Source organism: Dipodomys spectabilis, unplaced genomic scaffold (assembly GCF_019054845.1).
Source record: "Dipodomys spectabilis isolate Male_0828 unplaced genomic scaffold, ASM1905484v1 ptg000187l, whole genome shotgun sequence".
In the NCBI taxonomy this organism is placed as follows: domain Eukaryota; kingdom Metazoa; phylum Chordata; class Mammalia; order Rodentia; family Heteromyidae; genus Dipodomys; species Dipodomys spectabilis.
The window spans coordinates 4,044,204-4,068,867 of NW_024870864.1; the positions used below are offsets into that span (position 1 = coordinate 4,044,204).

The 24,664-nt window shown below is 36.8% G+C and overlaps 1 protein-coding gene and 1 pseudogene across 3 annotated transcripts in view; one reads left to right on the top strand and one right to left on the bottom strand.

The window, feature by feature from the left end:
• Mgat4a (alpha-1,3-mannosyl-glycoprotein 4-beta-N-acetylglucosaminyltransferase A) overlaps nt 1-24,664 on the bottom strand; it is a 100,433-nt gene that overhangs the window by 21,748 nt on the left and 54,021 nt on the right. For all 3 annotated transcript variants that reach the window (XM_042695464.1, XM_042695462.1, XM_042695463.1), the window contains exons 6-8: nt 6,813-6,859; nt 3,618-3,731; nt 1,584-1,659 (exon numbers count right to left, since the gene is read on the bottom strand). In XM_042695464.1, coding sequence (XP_042551398.1) covers nt 1,584-1,659; nt 3,618-3,731; nt 6,813-6,859 — 237 coding nt within the window. The remainder of the gene's footprint in view (nt 1-1,583; nt 1,660-3,617; nt 3,732-6,812; nt 6,860-24,664) is intronic.
• LOC122121304 lies at nt 15,424-15,840 on the top strand (annotated as a pseudogene).

A 24,664-nucleotide genomic window follows, 5' to 3' on the forward strand; every position in this document is an offset into this window, starting at 1 on the left:
AGCTAAAATTATAAACAATAGAACTTTTGAGAGGTGGGGGTCTGGCTAAAAGTCTTTAGGTCACTGAGTTCATGCCTAACAGGGGATTGTAGGTGCCTAGCTGCTCCTTCATTCTATTTTACTCTCTAGTCATGAAGTGGGTGGTTTCTGCACACACTCTTGCCTTGATGTGAAACCTTACCACAGGTCCAAAAGATGGTGGTGTGGTAACCAGTCATAGACTGAAACCTACAAACCTGTAAGTCAAAATAACTCCTTCTCTTTTTAAGTTTATCATCTTGGGAAGCTGATATACACTTAGCCTATGTCAAATGTCATAGAGATATTCTAAACTCAATTTATCTTCCTTTCCTGTGAAGTCAGGCCGTTTCCTGCTCTCTTCCTCTCCCTGAAGTTTCGCCATTTCCTTTTTGATTAAGGGCCCCAGAGTGTCTTCTAACTACTCTCATCAAAATCATCTCCTAAGAAAGTATCTAAGGATGTCTACAGTAAAAAAATAAGAACTGGAAGCCTTACTGCCATACTCAAGGGAATTTACATTTTGAACAAGGGATAAACTCTCATTGATTAAAGAAATAAAAATTCAAGTTGTGGGATTTAGGCTTAAGTCATTAAGAAAAATGATATTTGAAAAAAGTAACAACTTCCTAAGTGTGGTTGTGTGCGTGTGTTTGTGTGTGTAAGTGCACATGTGTACCAGTACCAGGGCTTGACTACTCATGGCTGGTGCCATACCATTTGAATCATATCACTACTCTAACATTTTGCATGTTGATTGGAGACAAAGTCTCTCCAACTTTTCTGCCCTCGATGGCCTCACACTATGATTCTTTTATCTTGATTTCCTGAGTAGTGGCTAGTGGCTACAAGTGTCCAAAATAGTCTTTAAAGTGTTGTCTAACTAGCTAACCCACAGTTCTTAGATCCTTTCCTAGGAGATTTTGATGAGAGTAGTCAGAAGACACTCTAGGTCCCTGAATCAAAAAAGAAATGGCTGGGGAGCTGCTGGGAGAGGAAAAGAGAAGAAAACAGCCTAACTTCACAGGGAAGGTAGATAAACTGAGGCCAAAGAAACACATTTATTGTGCTTGCATAGAATTAGGGCCATAATGTCAAAATTAGGATGCCAGAAGTGAATGCCAATTCTATTACCTTTATATAAATGAAACTACTGTAGCCTAACACCAATTATTCTACCATGAGACCACTAAAATTATTGTAAGAAAATTCTTTAAAACTTGTGAAACAATTAAATCTGAGTTCACTGTAACAGTGGAGAGAAGAAGAAGGAAAGAGCAGAAGCGGAGGGGAGCAAAAGAGAAGCCAAGACTCAGTGAGCTGTGCACATGTTCACTACACACCTAGGTGATGGCGTCTGTACTTGCTGAGCCAAGGACCTTGAAGGCCACATTCTCAATTACCATGGAGAGCCTCTGCTCTCTAAGATAGAATTAGCAACATATATTGCTTAGAAGGATTTACCATGGTTGTGAAACTTCCTGTTTTAATGAAAATATGCCCTTAGTAGTAATACTTTTTCTTTAGAGATGTGAAAAACATTAAAAAAAAAAAAACATACTTACCTGAATGTAATATACACCCTTTTCCTGAGCATACATCATTAGAAAACAATAATCCAAGTTTTGCTTTGTTCTCCATCTGAAATAGTTTCACAAGATAAATTAAGAATCAGCTTTAGGACTGGGAATGTGGCTCAGTGGTAGAATGCTTGCCTAACATGCATGAAGCCTTGGGTTCGATTCCTCAGTACCACATATACAGAAAAGGCTGGAAGTGGTGCTGTGGCTCAAGTGGTAGAGTGCTAGCCTTGAGCAAAAGGAGCTCAGGGACAGCACCTAGAATCAGAGTTCAAGCCCTAGGACTGGCAAAAAAAAAAAAAAGGATCAGCTTCAAATTTAGTAAAATAAGATTGAATGCATTGGCCTCAAGAGTCTATTGTAATAAACATACACAAGATAGACAAAGAAAATTCATTTTCCCTAATGAAGCCTTAATGAGGGTATATTCCTAAGAACACTAATTCTCAAGATGTGTGAATAAAACAGGAGTATCATATAAAGTCAGTATGGAAAACACTATATGTAACCCTCTTCTAGAACTGTTTTAGAACATTAGAGCCATTAGAAGATCCAGTAGGAAAGATGTAACATTTTGTTTTTTGTTTTTGTAGTGCTAACAATAGAACCTAGAGCTCCATACATGCTATGCAAGTGTTCAACCTCTGAACTATTCCCTATCAGTCCAAGAAAAAAAATCACTTATTTTCCAAACTTCCTTGATCATAGGTCTTTCTTTTAGTAGCCTCTTGATATTTCATTGATCTAGTGCCTTTACATTTTAAAGACTGTTACTCTGGTGTCCAGGGCTGCGTTTTGCAAACAGGTTTCACTTAATACACACTGAGCTGAGTACAATGGTATGTATTCAACTGGGCACAGTGGCTCACACAAGTAAGCTACACAGCAAGTAACAATCATGAGTATCATGATTCAAGGCCAGACTGTATAAAAAGCTAATGAGACCAATAAAAAGTTGGGCATGTTGACTGCACCTGTCATCAAAGCTATACAGGAAGACTAATAAATAGGAGGATCATACTCTAACTCTGGGCATAGATTTGAGACCCTAACTGAAGCAAAAAAAAGGGCTGGGTGTGTGGTTTAAGTGGTATAGCATCTCCCTGGCAAGCACAAAACCCTGAGTTCAAAATCCCAGTACTAGCTGGGCACTGGTGGCTCATACCTGCAATCCAGAAGATTACAAAAAGCTCTTCAGGAGGCTTAGACCTGGAGGATTTTGGTTCAAAGTCAGCTCAGGCAGAAAAAAACATCTCATAGATATTTCTTAACTTTGTTAGCCAGCAAAATGGATGAAGGCATGACTCAAGTAGTGAAGCATCTACTTGCACAAATGCTGAGCAAAAGTACAAGGCCCAGAGTTCCAGCCCACACCTCCCCCCAAAAAAATCAGTACTGCCTAAAATAGGTGTATGCAATGAACAAAGAATGAATATGAACTGAATGCTAAAAAATATATTAAACTTATAATACCAGTTTTCTGAGAATTTCTGATGGCCTATAGAAACACATTGACTAGTGTTGAGTAACAATGGTTCTAAGTCATTTCAAGAAAACACAGTAAGAAGCCAGGCACCAGTGGCTCATGCCTCTAATCCTAGCTACTCAGAGGATCTGGATTTGAAGCCAGCCTGAGCAAAGTCCTTGAGACTCTGAACTCCAATAAACTACTCAGAAAAAAACAGAAGGGTAGTAGCTGTGGCTCAAGTGGTAGAGCAAAAAGCAGCTCAAGAACAGTGCCCAGGTCTTGAGTTTAAGACCCAGGACTGGCACAAAAAAAAAAAAAGAAAGAAAAGGAAAAGGAAACACAGTAATATCAAGGCTCACACTATGCTCTCATTCAAATTAAGAAAATTCCTCCGGAATATGTTTCACAAGCAATCCTGAACTTAAAAGTAATGAGGCCACCTAGAGTATTTCCCAAACATAATCCCAAAATACTCTAAGCTTTGATGAACAACAACTATTGTAGACATCAAACTCACATGAACAGAGTATTTTAAATGACATACGGCTCACCTTACTCTTTCTTTAGAGTCTCCAAATGTCTCCTTCAGGTTTGTCAGGTCAGGGTAATAGCTTTCAGGAGGCGATATTATTTCCACCAAACCAGAGCTGATTTCTTTAGAAAATCTATCGTGAGAAAGGTCAACTAAGTTATTTAAATTCTATGAGATTTCATTTGTCTAATGCTCAATGTACTGGATCTAACATAACACATCTGTAGGCATGTGTAGCAGGTTATGTGATCACAAAGTGTTCGGTGAAGTAGTTCATCCCTGACTGATATCATTTACTAGAAAATGCAGGTTTCTGTAACAGCTTAAGTTTTTGCCTTTGTTTTTTTTCTAACAATGCTTTTAAAAACACTGTAGAGATGCCACTATCCTTAAAGTAGCATTAAAAAACCCTGGGCAAACTGTAGGCATTATATTCCTAAAACTAATCAGAATTTAAAGCAAACATATGAAGTTCTCACAGGAAATAAAGAATTGAAGAAAGACAACAAATGAATATTTGTGTGCATCCAAATACATTGTTCATGCAAAGTTCAAGGTTTTATTTTCAGGACACTTTAGTTGTAAGGTTATAGTATTCAGGGTATTCTAAATTAGTTCCTCTCAAGTGGGGACAATTTCATCCTTCCTGAGGACACTGTGGTTGTCCTAACTGATGAGCAATAACACCCTTAACACCCTTATGGATAGGCACTCAGAGTTTGTCCAACATTCCATATGCACAGATACCCCCTACAATAAAGAATTCTCTAGCCCTTTGGGTTAGAACGGGCTTTTGCTGAGAAAACCTTTTTAAAAGTTTTGAAACCATTTCTTTTTTTATATACTTTTTATTGTAAAAATACTGTACAGAGGGGTTACAGTTACATGAGTCAGGTAATGAGTACAGTTCCTATCAAGCATTGTTACCTCCTCCTTTGTTTTTCCCCTACCATCTCTTCCCTCCCACCTTCACAACCACACTTCCCCCTCACCCCACCTCCACCCCCAAACCCCTGCCTAAATTGCAAAGTTCGTTTTTCAACACAGTGTCTTGTGCATCTCATTGTTACAATGGGTCAACCTGTATCCCTATTTAAGCATTTTGTTTTTTCCCTTCTCCTCTCCAAACTAGAGAACTGTATATACAAGATGCAGGGCACCAACATCAAATACAGTGAAATCAGGGGTTATACCATGGGGGAGGAACATACAAAGAAACAAAAAAATCACATGGCACATTATAAATACCCATTTCTTTACAAATGGTACTATATCATTCTTCCTAATGGAAGAGAAAAGTTCCATATATGTATATATGCCACATTTTCTTGATCCATTCATCCACTGAGGGGTATCTGGGCCAATTTCATACCTTTGCTATGGTGAATAGTGATGCAATGAACATGTCTGTGCTGGTGGCTTTACTGTATGCTGATTTGGAATCTTTTGGATAAATGCTCAGGAATGGAATTGCTGGATCATTGGGTAGTTCTATGTTTAATTTTTTTGAGGAACTTCCATACTGCTTTCCAGAGTGGTTGAACAAATTTACATTCCCACCAACAGTGTATTAGGGTTCCCTTTTAGCTGCATCCTCACTAGCAAGTGTTAATTGTTTTCTTGGTGACAGCCACTCTAACTGGGAGAGGTGGAATCTCAAGTCAGCCAGCCAGGCCCAGAGAGATAAAGGGTGATGTTTTCCCTTCCATGTGGAAGCTCTATTCAGTGTATAAACTTGTAAGTAAATATGTTGGGTGTTACGCAAGTGCATACAAATGTGTTGACTGACATATGATAGGTTCAAGGGAGAACTCAAATAATTTAATTCCTTAGAAAGGCAGTCAGTTCAACAAAATAAACACTAGGATGCAGGTATTGAAAGGGATGGAATGGGGTCAAGGGATGCAGTCAAGAATCCAATGTATATCCTATAAAATTAAGAAAATGGAGGGAAGGGATGGAAAGGGGAGGGATAGGTGAGAATGTTGAAAGGAGTGACATTAATCAAGATGCACTGAACTCATAACCTGCTTTATTAAATGGCAACTCCTTTGCATAACTACTTAAAAGTTAATCAAAGTTTTGAATTCAACTCACTGACTCAAACATAAGTCTTTTTGTATTCTCATTTTTCAATTCTCCACAAAATGAGTATGTATCTGCCTTTGCACAATATTTCTTGGTGCTTAATTGTACTTTTATTCTCCTGGCCTTGCCTGCATATTTAGAAAGAGGCAAATCAACAAAATAACTACATATGTTCACAAACCTGGCCAAGTGGTCTCTAGGAAGGAAAATCAGGAACTATTATCCTAGTTCCTTATTTAAGTATTTATACTATTGTGTTCTATGAAGACTACCAAAAAAACTTAGCACTTAAAGAAAATCTAACAAATTACAATTTAATCCTAAACTATGGATTTTTAAAAAATTTTTATGTGATTAAGTGATTACATAAATTTCACAAATTTCATAGTCTTGTGAGATAGTTATAAAGTCACAAACACATTCCAATCTTCATGGGGCAAACTGCTTTTATCATGGTCTATAAAGTTCGTGAATTCTTTGAGCTTTGATAATACAGTTATTTCTTCCACCTCGGGTGATAAACTATGGATCCTTTTTAAGTCTCCAGTTTTAGCATTTTGATGAAGAGTCAAATTACTTTAAATCTAGAGTTGAATCAATTCTAATCTTTATATTGTTAAAACAACTAAGGCAACATTATAAAAAGTAGTAATGCTTGAAAGATACTAAGCTTTCTATAAGTTACCTAAGTTACCTACTATGATCCCTGCCCACAGGAAATTGGTAACCAATCTTTTCCAAACAGAGCAGATTTAGACATGGTTTACAGCACGTAAGTCTACAATGATTACATTAATAGCTGTCCTGACAGCTTAAAAAATTACTTGATAGAGGGTAAAAGATTTTAAACAATCTCATATTACTCTCCACATTCACTGCTTTCAAGCATAGACTTTAAATTAACAGTGTTATATACATATGATATTTAAATCTCCTCTACAAATGCAATATGCCTATTTTATCCCCTCAGATCACTGAATTTTTTAAATGACAATTTGAAAAATCATTGACAGTCCAAAGAGCAATGAACTCCACAGAGAAATGAATAAAAACATGCTGTTATAGCAAAAAATCGAAAGATAATAGCAACAAAAATGTTTCAATTTCCATTTTAGGAAGGACTTACTCTTTCTCCAGGTTGTTTACAACACCATGCACATAATCAGTATCTGTCTGGGAAAGAAAAAAAAATTATACCTACATTCATGCTTTTATAATGTTTAGTTTAACCTACCATAATTAAGTGAACAAGAGATAAAGGATAAAACACACTGAAATTATTATATTAGACTTCTAGTCAACTTATGGGATCTGCTTTTCTATATTGTTCTATTACACTGCACTTATGTCACTGACTACCTACTAATAGAGTAAAAGCAAACTTGTAAGTTATTATTATTTCTGAATGGCAATGTTCATTACAAAAACAACGCAGAAACAATGTCAGCTTCTCCTGAAACATCGAAACTTTAAGTAGCAAGTAACCATAGTGACAGAGACAGCAATCTTAGTTGGAATCAAGAAACACAGGTTCAAGATTTGCCTCTGTTAACTACTATACTGTATAAAGTTAGTTACTTCTCTGACCTGTAGCTTTTTATATTAAAAATGTAAGAGAAAAGGTGATTTCAGGAACTATGAAATTCAATAATGAAAGTCTAAAATAAGTTGCTATATACTCTGTTATTATACTGATACTTAGATCCCAAATCAAGAGCACTATATCCACATTCAGAAATAAATGGTTATCAGACCTATATAATGTTCAAAGGATTGGTGACTAAAAAAATCCAATATTCTGCATTATAAATTTTGTGACAAGTCGCACATGCTCATCTGTCAAAGCATATTCAAGATATATAAAATGACTTCATTTCAAGGCTCAAGCATTTACTACCTGAGGGGGAAAAAGATAGATAGATAGATAGATAGATAGACAGATAGATCCTGGAATATAAAGAATTAAATCATTTAGCCTGGGTGCTGATGGCTCTTTCCCATAATCTTAGCTATTCAGGAGGCTAAATTCTAAGGATCATAATTTGAAGTCAGCCCAGGCAGGAAAGGTCATGGTACTCTTGTCTCCAATTAACTACCAAAAAGCTGGAAATGGAGCTGTGGCTCAAGCGATAGAGCTCTAGCCTTAAACAACAACAACAAAAAATTTAGAGACAGTACCCAGACCCAGAGTTCAAGCTCCATGACCAGCACACAACCATGAGCTGGGGAAATTGCTCAATGGTAAAGAACCTGCCTAGAAAATATAAGACCCAAGTTAAAAGCCCAGAACTACTCTCCCAAAAGAAAGTAACTAAGATGTATTCTGTATAAGTATTTTAGCTATATTTTTATTTGTTGGAATTTCAATTTTTTATTAAGTTTAAAGACTTAAGAGAAAGAAATCTTAGTTCTGCATATTCAAATTTTGTAAAAGGAACTTTGAAAACACAAAACACATATAGATGAAAACCTATATAAGCACAGACATTTACAAAAATGTATATAGCCACTGAGTAGGCTATACTTTTGAATATGAAGTTAACCATGTTCATGTAAATAATAATATACCTAGCAACAATCTGAAATTCACTTAGTGAGTACTAAATTTTGCCTGTCTAAAGAAAAGGGAATACAAAACAAAGACTGGCTCCCTCTCCCTAGTAAGCTGACTAAAGAAAAGAATCAAGAATAAGGTTATATGAATACAGATCTGTTATGCTATGTGCAATCCCATTTATGAACCAAAGTGATCTATATAGAATAAAACTCATAATCCTTATGTTGCTTGCTAATTGACATACCTAGCAAAAGATTCATTTAAACAACTGCAATTCACATCACATTTATATAAGAGATTGATTCTTTCTGGTTTCTGCTAACAGGACTGTTCTGGACAACACTAAAGGAAGATAAACCTATAACCAATCTAGAAGCACAGGTTCGGAAGAAAGGCAATCATTTGCTGATCCTGTAGCTTGCTCAGATTAAGCTGAGAGCAGTTGCTACTAGTTCTTTTTAAAAGGCATGTCATACTTTAAAAGACAGTACTATTAGCCAAGTACGAGAATGTATCTGTGATTTTCAAACCAGGGTATATATATTTCAGGAATATAGGAATAGTATACATGGACAGGAAATAAAATAGAAATAAAAAAAGCAAAAGAAGAAATAACATTTATTCCTGGAGAATTAAGTGTTCTCACAATTAAGTACAATATTTTTATATTAAAACTAATAGATTATACATGTATGCTGAAACATAAACATTTAAATGAAACATTTAAACAAAAACTTGAACCTTCTGAGGCGCCCGCTCACGCCTGTAATCCTAGCTACTCAGGAGGCGGAGATCTGCGGATCCGGATTCAAAGCGAGCCCGGGCAGGAAAAGTCTATGAGACTCTTACCTCCAATAAACCACTAGAAAACTGGAAGTGGTACTGTGGCTCAAGTGGTAGAGCGTTTGCCTTGAGCTAAAGAGCTGAGGGACAGCGCCCAGGCCCAGGGTTCAAGCCCCACGACTGACCAAAAAAAAAAAGTTCTGAATAAGAAAAAAGTTGCAAAGGTCACAAAATGTGACTCTTTTTATAGGAAATATCCCAAAGGAAATGGAGGGACAAAGAATGAATAAATAAAGCAAGTGCACTAACTGGATACTATGCTGAAAATGAACTATACAACTTGTGGGTGGGGATGGAAAACATGAAAGAGAGCCAATGAACAGGTTATACTATCAAAAAAGAAATGGACTTTTTTTTATTGTGAAAATAGCATACAGAGGGGTTACAATTACATGGGCAAGGTAATGAATGCATTTCTTATCAAGCATTGTTGCCTCCTCCTTTGTTTCCCCTTCCCATCCAAGAAATATACTTTTTACCTGACTTATATAATGATAACCCCTCTGTGAATCACCTTTATAATAACAATAAAAATTTAAAACTAAACAAATAAAAATAAAAATAAAGAAAAACATCTATAAGGGTAGGAAGTAGATTGATGGATGTCTAGGATTAAAGGGAATGGAAGAGTTGATGGGTAAGGCTAGGAGTATTTTAGGGTGATGAAAATGTTCTAAAATGGTACTAGGTGATAGCAGCATAACCCTGACATTAAGTGGATAAATTTGAGTTATCTGAAGTACAAGCAAGAAATAAAAAAGAGAAGAATATAAAACTGAGAATGAAATTAAACATAAAGAAACAAACATTTCAGGCAACACATACGAAAATATGAAGGACGTAGTCATGGAGGGGGTCTATATGTAAAACTTGAATATACAAAGGCAGAAGGAATGATATCAGCTAAATAGTGGAATCAGAAGTCTCAGGCTCCACTCTCCACCACAGAAAGTTCAACTTTTAACTATCTACAGATCAGATTTCTGAAAAATCCAATTATTTAGAAAATTATTACCAAGGCCCTTTGGTCCTATTAACATGATAGAGAGGATTTCCCTAGATCCACGGTTTCTTTGAGGGGGAAGACAGTCATCCAGCATTTTTTTTTCTGATTGAACTCAAGGCCTTGTACTTGCTAAGAAAATCTTAAACTAAGCCAAATCACCAACCCCTCATCCAGCATCTTTAACATAGTGGGAGATACCCCAGTAAATCCACTCTGATTTCACCTCACAGGGAATATTAGAGACAGTGGCACAACCAAACCACCAAGGTCAGGTAAGAACAAAGAAAGGATACAAATTAAAGGGACTACTACTTGGACTGTAGTAGCTACTCTGTGTTCCTACTAACTATGGTTCCTAATCAGAGATAACAGTTAACTTCCTATCCTATCCACAAAGCTAAACTGATCATCTTTGTTCAACCTAGCTTGAGTCACTGAATGAGTCTCCATGCTCAGCCTCATAGCCAACACCAAGGACAACATCCATCTCTGCACACTTCACCATAACTTATACCTTCATAGGAATGAATAGACCTGCCTGAACACAAAAAAAGTGGCTCCTCTTAGCTAAAAAGCCCCCTTAGACTCTCTAAAGGCAGAAAGATTCCTATTCCCCAACATTTCAGAGAAGACAGGGCCAAATTGTTTGACCTCAACTCAATCAAATGCTCAGCCCATGGAACCAACCTGATAGCAAAGCAGTCCTCACCCATGCATTTATCAGGAATATAGCCTCCAATCCGCCAATACTGAATAGCAACTTTGCCAAAACTTGGAGCCAAGTCTAAAGTCCTACCCAAGTGCAGATCCCAAATAATGGAATTATGATTTGCCAAGAAACTATCATAGAATCAGCCAACATTGTATCCAACTACAGAATTCAAAATAACTATGCCTGTCTAGCACCATCACCAGCCTTTTCTTCAGAACCACAGTTGGATAAGCAATAGTAAAGGAATATCTATAAAGAATATCTATAAAGGCCAGAAGAGGAGCTGTCTCCTCAAATGCACAGAAAATTACTCAACATAAGAAACCAGGAAAACAAGTCGTTTAAGGATACAGGTGGACCCGTTGCAACTGTAAGTACAAGTTGTCATGTTGAAAACGAACTTTACAACTTTGGGGTGGGGCGGGGCGGGGGGGGGGGGCCAAAAGTTCACAAAACTCCATCTCTTTAGAAGGAAGCTTGATGTGGTGACAACTGTCAATTCCAGAAACTACAGGAAGCCTTAAGTAGATCACTCACAGTCCAGGTGTACACTGAGCAAGAAGCAACATCTTTTTTTATAAATAAATATTTGTTATGAAAGTCAATAAAACTTGGAAAACCATAAAAGTTAAACATTAAAGCCTTTGATGACATCACCAGTGTTAAAACCTCTCATTGTTCTGGACTACCTAGGCATGGGGATAAAGCAACAGTGAGTCTTTTTGTCTGTTGGCTTAACATTGTGCTTCTATGTAAGTCAATAAAGAAGCAACATCTTATCTTTAAAAATCATCAGCAAAAAACAGGCTGGAGGCCTGGGGCAACTGTAGAATGCCTGCCTAGCAAATGTAAGGCCCTGGGTTCAAACCTGAGAACTGCTTTTAAAATGAGAGAAAGCACAAAGAGGTAAGAAACACATCATATATAAAAGATTGCCAATACAATTATCAACTGATTTCTCAGCAGAAAACCCAAAGGAGTATAATTTTATATTCAAAAATATGTAGGAAAAAAGTAGTCTTTCAGAAATAGAACACTACAATTTCCCCAAATAAAAGCTACGGGAGTTTATAATTTTACAATAATTGCTGAAGGGAGATCTTTAAGCTGAAACAAAAGGCCTCTCAATCTCATGGAATATACAAAAGGACAAAATTCAACGACAGAAGTGAAACAGCCATATTCTGAACACTAGGACTGCAGTTTATGATGTATACAGAAATTTTCTCTCTAGTATGAATATTAATAACTACAGATAAAATAAACTGCCAAAGTATACAAATTACAGAATAATATAAATTCTCATGTCATAAACATAAGCAGTGAGAAGAGAATAAGTGTGTAGAGTTATTTTATGCCATCAAAGTTGTTATCAGATTGAAAAAGGTTGCTACAAGTACAAGTTGTTCTATGTAAGCCTCATGGTAGTTGCAAAGCAAAAATCTTTAACAGAAACAAACAAAAGAAAAAGGTACGGAAAACACATCACTACATTAAACTACAAACATCAAACTACAAAGGAAGACAGGAAGAAAAGGGGGAAAATATTTATAATCAAAAACAATTAGAAAAATCATAGTAGTAACTCTTTATCTATCAGTAAGTGCCTTGGACATTAATGGATTAAATTCTTCAATTAAAAGACTTAGTTGAATGAAAGGTTAAATAAATTTTTAAAATAACATGGCCCAGCTACACAACTATATGCTATCTATAAGATACTCAATTCGCTTATTTTTTTTCTTTTTTTTTTTTTTTTTAGTACTGGAGCTTGAACTCAGGGCCTCATGCTCTCACTAAGCTTGTTTGAGAAGCTAGAGAGGTAGGATCTCTACCACTTGAGCTACATCTCTAGTTTGGCTTTTTGATGGTTGCTTTGGGGATGAAGTTTCACAGACTTGATTCTCCAGGTCTCAGCCTTTTGAGTAGCTAGGATTAAAAGTATGAGCCACCAGCACTCAGATCAATTCACATCTAACTATATAGAGAGATTATGAAGAAATAAAAAAGATATTCTATGCAAGGGATTCCCATATCAAAAGCCAATAATAAGAGTTGTTACACTTACATCAGACAAAATAGACTTTAATAAGCTATCAGAAGAGACAACGGTCAATATATAACGATAAAGGTCTATTCATACAACAATTGTGAATATATATGCACCCACCAGAGAATTCCTAAACCAATATTGAAGTATCTGAAGCAAAGGATGGAGTACATACAGTAAGAGTGATCACTAAAGACTTGTCATGCATGGATGGCCCAATACAGTAAACACTTTCTGTGTAGTATTTTCCTTTCTAGAACTCTGTTCTGCAATTTTTAGCGGCTCTGTTTGGTTTTTCCCTTTCTAAACTGTGATATGGAATATGTTACCAGGTAGAAGGTTAGGCAATGATTGTGCTTACTCCTCTGTTGGGTAACCACATCCTGTACTGTCTGCTGAGCATGGCTGATTCACAGAGCTTGTTCAGCTTCCTAGTTGCTTTTATCAGGAAGACAAGTCCAGTTCTTGCTAACTCCACCATGGCTGGAAATACCATTTTACATACTAAGGAATCAATGAAAATTCCCAAAGATGATTTGAATATGTGACAAAATAACAGGACTAAAATGACAGTCATGTGCCAGTATGGGCCTGGCAGCTCATAATACATTTTATTTCCCTAAACTCCAAGGAAAAGCAATTATTCTTCACATAATACTTGATTTTATACTTTAAGTTCAATATATATATATACCAACAAAGGCAAACAATTACCCAAGTATTTTAGTTCACTTTACTAGTTTCTAAAATAGTATGTTAAAAAATATTTAGAGTAAGAAAGCTCAAACATTAGACAAAAGACAACATTTACGAATACATCTGTCATACCTTTTCCTTCTCCCAATATGTTGACACTACAGCAATGTTTTCAAATATTTGAACTCATTTAGTTCAAAGTTTTTTCATAAATTAACTACTTCTAACCACCTCCATGAATAACCTAGTCCAAGCCTTACTTGGATTCTAACAGTTTCTGCCCTTACCTAAGAAGCCGTTGTACACTTTGGAAAGCAGTATGGAGGTTCCTCAAAAGACTTCACATAGAGCTCCCCTATGACCCAGCAATCCCACTTTTGGGCATTTACCCTAATGTTTACAAACAAGACCACACTAAAGCTACCAGCACAACTATGTTTATTGCAGCATTATTTACCATAGCTAAGATATGGAACCAACCCAGATGCCCCTCAGTAGATGAATGGATCAAGAAAATGTGGTATATATACACAATGGAATTCTATGCCTCCATCAGAAAGAATGACATCGCCCCATTTGTTAGGAAATGGAAAAACTTGGAAAAAATTATATTAAGTGAAGTAAGCCAGGCCCAAAGAAACGTAGGTCCCATGGTTTCCCTTATTTGTAATATCTAGTATATGTATGAGTCAAGCGGAAAAGGTCAGATAATGTGATGTCAGGAAAATGAACCCTCAGATGTGTATTTTAATGTTTTTTTTCTTTCATGCATGTGTTTCTAACACATTTATAAGATTATCTCTTTGTTGCTTTGTATGTCCCTCCTCCACAGTATAACCCCTGCTTTCACTATATTTGATGTCAGTATAACTTGTGGAGGAGATGGGGAAAAACCAGTTGTTTAAGGATACAGGTAGACCTGTTGCAACAATGAGAAGTACAAGTTGTCATGTCCAAAACAAGCGGGGGGGGGGGGGGGGGGGGGAAGGAGAAGGATTGGGATTGGGGGGGAGGGGGGAGGCTGGGAAGGGATGTGAAGGATAAACAAAGGAGGAGGCTGCAATGCTTGGTAAGAAATGTACGCATTATCCTGCCCATGTAACTGTAACTCCTCTGTACAGTATGTTCACAAATAAAATTAAATTAAATTTAAAAAAAAAAAAAAAAGAAGCCGTTGTAATCCGCCCAAGAGATATGCCACATTATTTTCACCATAACAACAATGTAATCATGAGGGAAACAGAGATATCCAAACAGACATTTGGTAAAATAATTGACTAAAACTCATAAAAAATGTCAATGTTCAGGAAGTGGGGCTGTGGCTCAAAGTGGCAGAGTACTAGCCTTGAGCAAAAGGGTTCAGGAACAGCACCCAAGCCCTAATTCAAGCCCCATGACCACCAACAAAAACAATGAAAAGTGTTCATGTTCATAAAATACTAAATTGTTGCTATGGATAAAAGGAAACTGAAAATTATGAATAACTAAACATAATGTGAGATTCTGTAATGTATGTTAGAACAGAAAGATAGCTTTAATTGGAACATAGAAAATTCAAATAAAATTTATGCTTAAAGATGATTATTACTACCTGAAATTGCAGCTATTTAAGTTATTAACATTAGAGCAAGCTGAGCAAAGGGAAACTCTCCAGTTAACTTGTGCAACTTTTCCCTAAATCGAATTTTTCCCTATATCTAAAATTATCTCAAAACAAAAATTTTAATGTCTTAAAAAATAGTTAAGAGAGGGGGTGCCTCCTCCCAGCTCCTGGCCCTGCCATTCCTAACCTATCAGCAGTGGGAAATGCCTTTCCCCACAGGGAGTGGACATCAATGCAAACCTGAAGAAAACAGTTTTTTCCTCCTAAGTCATGGCATGTCAGTTATACAGAAATAAATACCACGCTGGGAAACAGTCTTCAAGAAAGCCTAGATGAGCTCATACAATCTCAACAGATCACCCCCCAACTTGAACTTCAAGTTCTACCTCAGTTTGATAAGGCTATAAACTCAGCACTGTCTCAGAGGGTCAGGAACAGAGTCAATATCAGGGGCTCTCTAAATATATACAGATTCTGTGATAATGTGTGGACTTTTGTATTGAATGATGTTGAATTCAGAGAACTGACAACTTATTAAAGGGGATAAAGTAAAAATTGTAGCCTGTGATGGTAAAAATACCAGTTCTAATACGACAGAATAAGTAGGAAGAAAAAGGCATTTTTATGCCATCTCCTGTTATTACCGCTTTTTGAAGAGAAGCATAGGAGAGAATTTTTAAATTTATTCTAGCATTGCAAAAATGACTATACTGTGCTATGCTATCGGAGAATACCAACAGAAAGAAGCTTATAACTCTGTATTCTTGTACATTACCTTTATTATACAGCATGAAGAAATGACTTTTTTTAATGATAAATCAAAAGTGGTTATCTTCCTAAGAGAATTCTTTAATAAATTCATTTTAAAAAATAGTTAAGTATTGGGGCTGGGAAGGTGGCTCAGTGGTAGAGTGCTTACCTTGCATGCATGAGGCCCTAGGTATGATTCCTCAACAGCACATAAGCAGAAAAAGCCAGTGCTGTGGCTCTAGTGGAAGAGTGCTAGCCTTGAACTGAAAAGCTGAGGGACGTGCTAGCACCCTGGCCCAGAGTTCAGGCCCCACAACCAAAAAAAGTTAAGAATTATCTTTTTTACCTGAAATTCTGAAATGGTTTCCTATTTTAATTAGAGCAAATTCTAAGCATACTCTACCTGATATCCTAAATTACTATTTTATTGGAATGGAATAATTTATTTTTATATTTATTTATTTGTCGGTTGTAGGGCTTGAACTCTGGGCCTGGACGCTGTCCCTCAGCTCTTCAGCTGAAGGCTAGTGCTCTACCACTTGAGTCACTGTGACACTTCTGGTTTTCTGAGTGGTTTATTGGAGATAAGAGCCTCACCGACTTTCCTGTCAGGCTGGCTTTGAACCTCAATCTTCAGATCTCAGCCTCCTAAGTAGCTAGGATTACAGGCATGAGCCACCAGCACCTGGCAGGAATAAATTTTTAAATGAATGAAATTCACTTATGTATTATTTATGCTGTTTTCAGGCTAAAATGGCAGTTAAATCGCTTCAAAAGAAACTCCAAGCCTCAACTATATACCACTAGTGTTTCCTTCAAAAAAGAAAAAAGATGTGTGTTGGCTCCATTAGAACAATAGTAAAGTTCTTACAATGACCTAGTGTCCCTTGTGATTTTGCCCACCCTATTCTTTTCTGACTGTCTTCTATGGTTGATCCCCTTTTTTGTCATTTCTACTCCCAGACATTCACAGGTCTCTTCTGCTATTTCAAAATTGTGCCCAACAAAGTTGTTACCTCAATGCCTTTGCATATAAAGTTGTTCTGCTTATATTCTTCCACTAACACGTCCTTCAGGTCTTTGCTCAAATGTCCTAAATACCCTAATAAAACCTTCACACAGTAATAACTACCTTCCTCGCCCTGACTTTTCCTCCACTTATCCTCACTACATCCAATGTACTACATATTTGGTATTCTCCATTACAATGTAAGTTTTAATGGGTAGAGTTTTTGATTTATTCATTTGTATGCCTAGCACCTATCATTCTTTCAGTAAATATGGGTTAAGCGCAGGCAAGGTCTATGGAATATTTTATATGTGTACTTTCTCAATAGCCGTTTGTATGATCTATGATAAATGCATACATTTTGTGTGTGCACACATGAATGTGCACACACATGCCAAAGTGGGGCTCAAACACAGGGTTTCTCAAGTGCTTGGCTTTGCTTGGCTTTTTTTTTTTTTTTTCGCTCAAGACTGGTGCTCTACCACTTGAGGCACACCTTTATTTCTAGATTTCTGCTGGTCAACTGCAGATAAGATTCTCACAAATTTGTCTGCCAGAGCTTCAAGTAGCTAGGAGTACAGATGTGAGCCACTTGGTGGCCTAGCCTGCATAAATGTCTTAAAATCTAGCTGCTGAATAAAGACCAAACTATTACTGATACCCAATAGAGTAATAACTTAAAATCAAGAACAGAAGTAACTTGCAAAAGGATAATCAACAAGTACACAAAAGACTTAAATGATACTATTAAAGGACAAACTCCATTTTGTCCTCTCCAGCTCTATTTTGCCTTTTTATCCTTTTCCACCAAAACCTCACTTTTCTGCAGTTATCTTGGACTCCAGGAACAAGACTGACCAATAAACATCTTTATGACAAGGAACTGAAACTACAACAACAAGCCTCAGAAGACAGATTATTCCATGATGAGATCACCCCCCAAATGAGAGCAATTATCAAGGATGGTGAAACTGTAGGTACCCCAGATGACAGGGTTAATAATGTATCTAGAATCCATTGTAGAACCAGAACAGAGATAGCCATCAGATCACTGACCTGGACCAGTTATGCACATCCCAACCCCCTTCCCTTTGTTTCCCAGCCTCATGAAGACGTAGGGGTCATTGAAACCCTTTAGTCTGTTCTGCCCAACATGGCATGTTGATTAAAGCTCTTTTCTATGCCCTTCATCACTTCTCATTGGTGTAGGAGATCAAGCCTAGTTTTCCCAGAGCTGGGGGGCTCTTGTCCTAAACTCTGGTAACACTATTCACCAATCTGACCAAATAAACATTTATATAGAGTACTCTCCTTGATGAAAAAGAGAATTCATTCTTCCTAATCACACATGGATATGCCAGGGTAGAATGTACACTGGGTCATTTTAAAAAAGCATTTATGTGCTGGGCACTTGTGGCTCACTACGATAATCCTAACAACTCAGGAAGGTGAGATCTGAGGATCAAGATTTGAAGTCAGCCTGGACAGGAAAGTCCATGAGACTCTAACCTTCAATTAGCCACCAAAAAGACAGAAGAGCTGTGGCTCAAGAGGTAGAATGCTCAGAAACAATATCCAGGTCTTGAATTCAAGTTCTTAAGTAGTACTTTAGGGAAAAATCTGTAGCCTTAAATAGCCTATGTTAGAAAATAGATTGCTAACCTATAATCCAACCATTCATCTTAGAGAAAGGCTACAAACAAGCAGCAAGAATAAGATATTTAGGAGAAAGGATCCAGGATGGTGACAAAACAGTAGGGAAACACCATAGCTCTCTCCAACTAAACAGAGAATTCAGGCTTCAATAAGCATTTCTCCCAAGAGATGGACAACAGCAAAAAGGCAAACAATCAGAAAAAATACAGGAACTGAAAAAAAAGGAAAGAAAAAGCCTCAGAACTTGCACAAAGATGGAAAAGCTCAAAGACTCCTCCACAACCCCTCAATCCACTCCACCAAGCTGCAAAGGCAGCCGCCTGGGACCTCAGAACCACAAGTGTAGACAAAGACAAGAGACCAGAGGCAAGGTGCCTTGGTACCCAGACCCAGAGCTCCCACCGCCGCGCTGCTCGGCCCACAAGCATCACAATGGAGCGTGTGATGACTGGCAACCAGTAAACTCCAGCACATAGATACAGAGATCTGCCACAGCACTTCTAGAAGGACCTTAACCAGTTCTAGGACCAGTGAGCATCCCACAAGGGAGTCCCCCACCTGCCCCGCCACGGGAACCACGCTTGGGCTCCAGCAGCCTGCGAAGCGAGTTCCGTTGTAACTGCGTAAGGGCCCAGCAGCCCCACGGGTGCCCCAGACTGCGATGGAGCGGCCTCAGCCACAGGACCCAGGATGAGTAGAGCTAGGAATCGCACATAGCTCTAGCTGCTGGAGGAGTGCCCCCAGCCCGCTGGGAACTGACAAGCAAGTACACCCCAATCAGGATCCTAAGCTGCCTAGGCCTGGACCCTGACGGGTATCAAGAAAGATGTGCGTGCTCCTGCCACTGGAGGAGCACCCACCGACACCGGGAGCTGCCAAGAGTACCTACAGTGGCCCTAAGGTCAGGCGACCCACCACAAACCAGCCCGGGGCAGGCACTGCTGTGCAACACCAACAGGCACAGCTTGTGAGGCCACAGAACTCACAAATCCTGAACCTAAATGCATAAATCACAACGAAAGATTACAAATTGCCCGAACAATCAAGACAAACCAAACCCCGAAGCCAGCAGCAACCTAGGGAAGAACTCCAGTGAGAGCCAAGAAGAAATGGAGGGCAAAGATGAAATAAAGAGATGATGGCAGAATTGGCCAAAGAAATAAAAAAAAAAAGAGATACAAGAGCAATTTCAAGAGTACAACGAAGAAATACCAAAGGAATTCCAAGGCCTAAAAAAAGAGATGCAGTCAAAAATAGACACAGTACATACCTTGTTAAAAGATGAAATTAACACTTTGAAAATCGATACAGAAACCATAAATATATCAATTTTTGCAATGCAAACCACAATGAAAGCCATAGGTAACAATATGAGAGATGGAAAATAAAATATCAGGAGTTGAAGATAAAACAGAGGAGCTAGAGAAGAAGGTCATAGATATGGCAAAAGCACTCAGAAATTACCAAAGGTAAGTCCAAGAACTGGCAGACAATGCCAATCTAATCTTTGTATAATTGTAATTGATGAATGAGAGGAATACCAGAATAGAAGGATGCAACACATATTCAATAAGGTTATTACAGAAAATTTTCCCAATCTCAAGAGAAAACCACATAACAGAAGCATACAGAACACCTAGAAGACAGGACCCTAGAAGAAATACTATTAGACACATTGTAGTAAAGACACTAGACCTGAATTGCAAAGAGCTGATTTTAAATGCTGTCAAATCAAAGAAGGAACTATACTACAATGGAAAGAAAATTAGAATCACTGCAGGCCTCTCCATACAAACCCTCAATGCAGTAAGAGCCTGGAAAAGTACCATCCAAGCCCTGAAAACCAACCACTGCCAAACCAGACAGATATATCCAGAGAAACTAGCATTCACATTCGGCAGAGAAACAAAAATAAAGAAAAATTAAAGGAATTCATGAACAAGAAGCCAGCACTACAAAAAATACTAAAAGAGAAATATAACCCGAAGAAAATAATCAAACCAGGGAACCACATCAGACAGAAACCTAATGAAAAGTTCACTTTATTAATATGAAATGTCTTTGTTTTTTCTAATTGTAATTTGAAATATGTTTTATCCGATATTAGTATTACTACAACAGCCAGTTTATGAGGGCCATTTGCTTGGAAGACTTTTCCAGCCTTTCACTTGAATAGTCAATATTTGAAAGCCTCAAGGCCACAGTTAATGAAAGACAAAGACAGAGGAATGGTTGCAGATTAGGTAAACTAAGTAGACAGGATAACTAAGCAGCTAGATTAGGTTTTGTGATGGAAACAGAGGATTAGTAAAAAATGCTGGTGAGTACTAATAAAGCAAAAGCAGTTTAGTTTAAAGCATTACATCTCTTGATAATTATACTAAGGTTCTGTGGGTTTTCAGCCTTAGGAGATGCTGATAAATGACAAGTAGCTCTTTGAACTATTTTTGTAATTATTCTATCAATCTAAAATGATCTCAAGATACAAAGTCAAAGAACTGTTTCCCCAAAGTCCCTTAAGTAGACTATAGGAAACTTCAGTGGTTTGAGAGAGCACAAACATGTCACAAATTTAAAATGTATTATATTGAAATTAGTTATAGGATCCTTACAGAAATCTTTTTACTCTCTTCCTGTACATTCTTCAAAGTACACCTATGCCTCAAACTTGGAACCAGTCAGTTAGTGGACCATGGCCTTTATTTAATATTTGGGGACAATTTATCACAGAAAGTACACCTTCAGGTTGTTGATATTTTGCTGCTTGTATTTACTGAACTTGCATTTTTGTTATTATCTTTGTGTTATAGCATACATTCTTTTCACAACCATGCATCAATAGCTTCAGAGATTTGAAGGGGTATAAAATTTGAGACAGAAATGTTAATGAATTAGCTCAGAATTGCTAACACAAATGTAAACTGAGAAGAGTAATCAATTAAAAAGGAAAAATTACAAGAAGTATGTGTTATTGAAAAGCTGAGTTTAAATAATATGTTGCATTAGAATGTTATCTGAGATGAAATTCTGTGAAGAGTAGCTGCAAGAACTATGATGTTTTCTTTAATGACATTTCTACAGAATGTTTCAGGACATATTTAATAAACTAAGGATATGGATAAAAAAAATTACTGCCACAGACTTTGTGTCCAGAAACCTAGACTAAATGCTAAAGAGTTGTGTAAACCTAGAAAATAAAATTCTAAAAGATTTAATTTGCTCACCAATAAAGTACTTAAATCACAGTAGTGAAGATTAAAATAAATAATACTTAGAACAAATACTAAAGTTTCAAAAAGCATCTAACAAAAAAAGATAATGTTTTTGCTTTATTGTTATTGCCACTGTATTATTGTGACATGTTGGAAAAATTACCCATAACAATGTGCATAAATTAAAAAAGAGATAAGATTAGAGTAGTAATCCATGAAGAAGGAAATAGAGAAATGATAAGTATCAATAATAAGTTTTTCTATTTGACCTGCTAGCCAACCACTTAGAGGACCTAAAGGGTCACAGATTGGAGAAAATAGTGAAAGGAAGTGGGTAGAATAGAAGCCTAATCTGACACAACAAATTTTGTAGATCTACTGAACTCTTCAGCAATAAGCATATGCAATTAATATTTTTTTCAATCCTCCCCCAACACAAAAATTTTATAAAAGGCTATGGCACAGAAACAAATATTCTTGAACTGGGTATAATGGTTCAAGCCTGTAATCTCAGAAGTTGGAAGGCTGAATGAAGCAGGAGGACTGTGGGTTCTTTGTCAGACTGAACTACATAGAAAAACACTGTTCTGTCTCAAAAAACAAACAAATGAAAATATTTTTGTGGAATGCTAGACTTTAATTTCTGGGCACCACCTATTTGTTAATGAATTTTTAAGATTTTTTTTTTTAAATCTCCAGCATCTTCCTCATTGCAGTGCTTCAATACATCCTTGGTCAATGAGTAAAAGAATACCAGGGGTGAAATTTGTACTTTGCCCTGTTAAAAACAAGTCAAACAAGTTAATTATGGGAGCTTGAGAAAAAACAGTGAGGTCCATGTTTCTGAGGCTGTTCTCAGGTGACTCAAGGTAAACAAAAATTCCCAAAACTATCAAGGTAACTATATCCTTGATGAAAGTGCACAGAAGTGTCTAAACAGAAAAGACTAAACTGCTTAGAATTTGGATAAGCTTAGAGATCTGACAGTATTTTTCATTTCCTTCCTTCATGTACAAGTATCAGTGAGAATCAGATGCATGAACTACAAATTTCATTTTGAAATATTAGCAACTGAAATTTTGAAGCTCAAAAGAATCCAATTTGGTTCCAATAGTCAAAGGTAACATATGCAACTGCATGGATTTAGCTCTGTGACAGAAGTTAGTCTTTGTTTCATTGTAGTGCTTTTTTGTTGTTTTAAGAAAAAATGAAAAAGCAATTAGACTAGAATACCTCCCTCACCCTACAGCAAGCCAGTAGCCTAAAAGCCAATTGCTTCAATGCTGACACAAAGAAAAAAGAATGAGAACAGGAACTACAAAATTTTTTAAAAGGAGAAGCTCAGAAAAACCTAGCAACAAAACATCTCTCCCCTTGTCATACACATGAAATGAAAGAACAGAAATGAAGAAAAACTGTTGCCAAATCTTTCAACATTCATTTAAAAGAAAAACAATTACAAAAGTTGCAGTTAAGAAGCGATATCAAATTATTACAAATGATTGCAATAATGCTAAAATATGTATGAAAATTCTAAGGACATACCTGAAGCAAACCTATAAAAAAACAAAACTGAAGGACTCACTCTACTTGACTTCAATATTTAACATAAAGCAATATGGCTGACACCAGCACACGAAGTATTCTTGTAATATTTGGAATTTCTCCACTATTTTTTGTAATTTTTTGTCAGTTAAAAATTATTTCAAACTAGTTTTAGAAAGTGAAATGTGACACTCTCTAAACAACAAAAAACCCAGCAAGCAGATTCTACCAATTAGATATTGTAAAAAATATATAGATCATTTCCTTCGCCAAAGACAAAATACCAATTTTAAAAACTGCAAGCTAATAACAGTACAGATACATTACAAATTAGCTAACAATGCTCAGAAGAATATTCATACAAATTCTTTTTTAACAAAATAATGAAAATGAATGTTTAGCATTTGGGCCACGATGCATGAAAATTAAAAAAGAAAAAACATGTTAAGTGGGTGTTAAAGAATTAGGAAAACAGACCCCAAAATGGGCTTGGGAAATACATATAAAAATAGATACACTAACCAAGAAGGGGGAAAAGGAACAAACACACATATGCATAATAATCACAAATAGAAGGAAATCTATTTTGCTCAGTTTTATATAAAGAAATTTCTTAAAACTTAGATGAAAATTTTCTAGGAAAGTATTTTATCAAAATTGGAAAAAAAAACTAAGTAGCTTTATACCCTAACAAAAACTTATCATGGAAATGAAAACATTACATGAATGTGTTTAACAACAATAATAATTGTTATCGTGCATAAGCAAACCCAATGGCTAAGAAACAGTGCAAAGGAGCTTTCACTGTATACAACACACCACACACACAACACACACACGCACGCACGCGCGCGCACACACACACACACACACACACACACACACACTTTGTAAAAATCATGTGACTTTATCTTTCAAAAAATTAAAAACATAGGAAATAATGGTTCCTAATATCAGTAAAATACACAACAAAAATAAAAATGACACAGATATTTAATTCTCTACTCAACTTCTATATTCATTTACAAATTTATCTCCTTTACAATGTTTTGCCCACAGTCTGGTTATTAGCTTTGTCAAACCAATTAGGTCAAAGGATTGAAAACAGGCATAAAAGCATTTGGGCATGGTAATGCACATATATACTCAGGAGGCAAAGGTAGGTGGTTTAAGACTAGCTCAGGCAGTTAGTTGGTGACCCTTCTGAAAACAAACTAAAAGCAAAAGGACTTAGGAGCATGCTAAAGGGATAGAGCCTTGTCTAATGAGCCCATTAAGGCCTTGAATTCAATCCCCAGCCTACAGGGAAGAGAGAAGGAAGAGGCATAGAGGCCTCAGG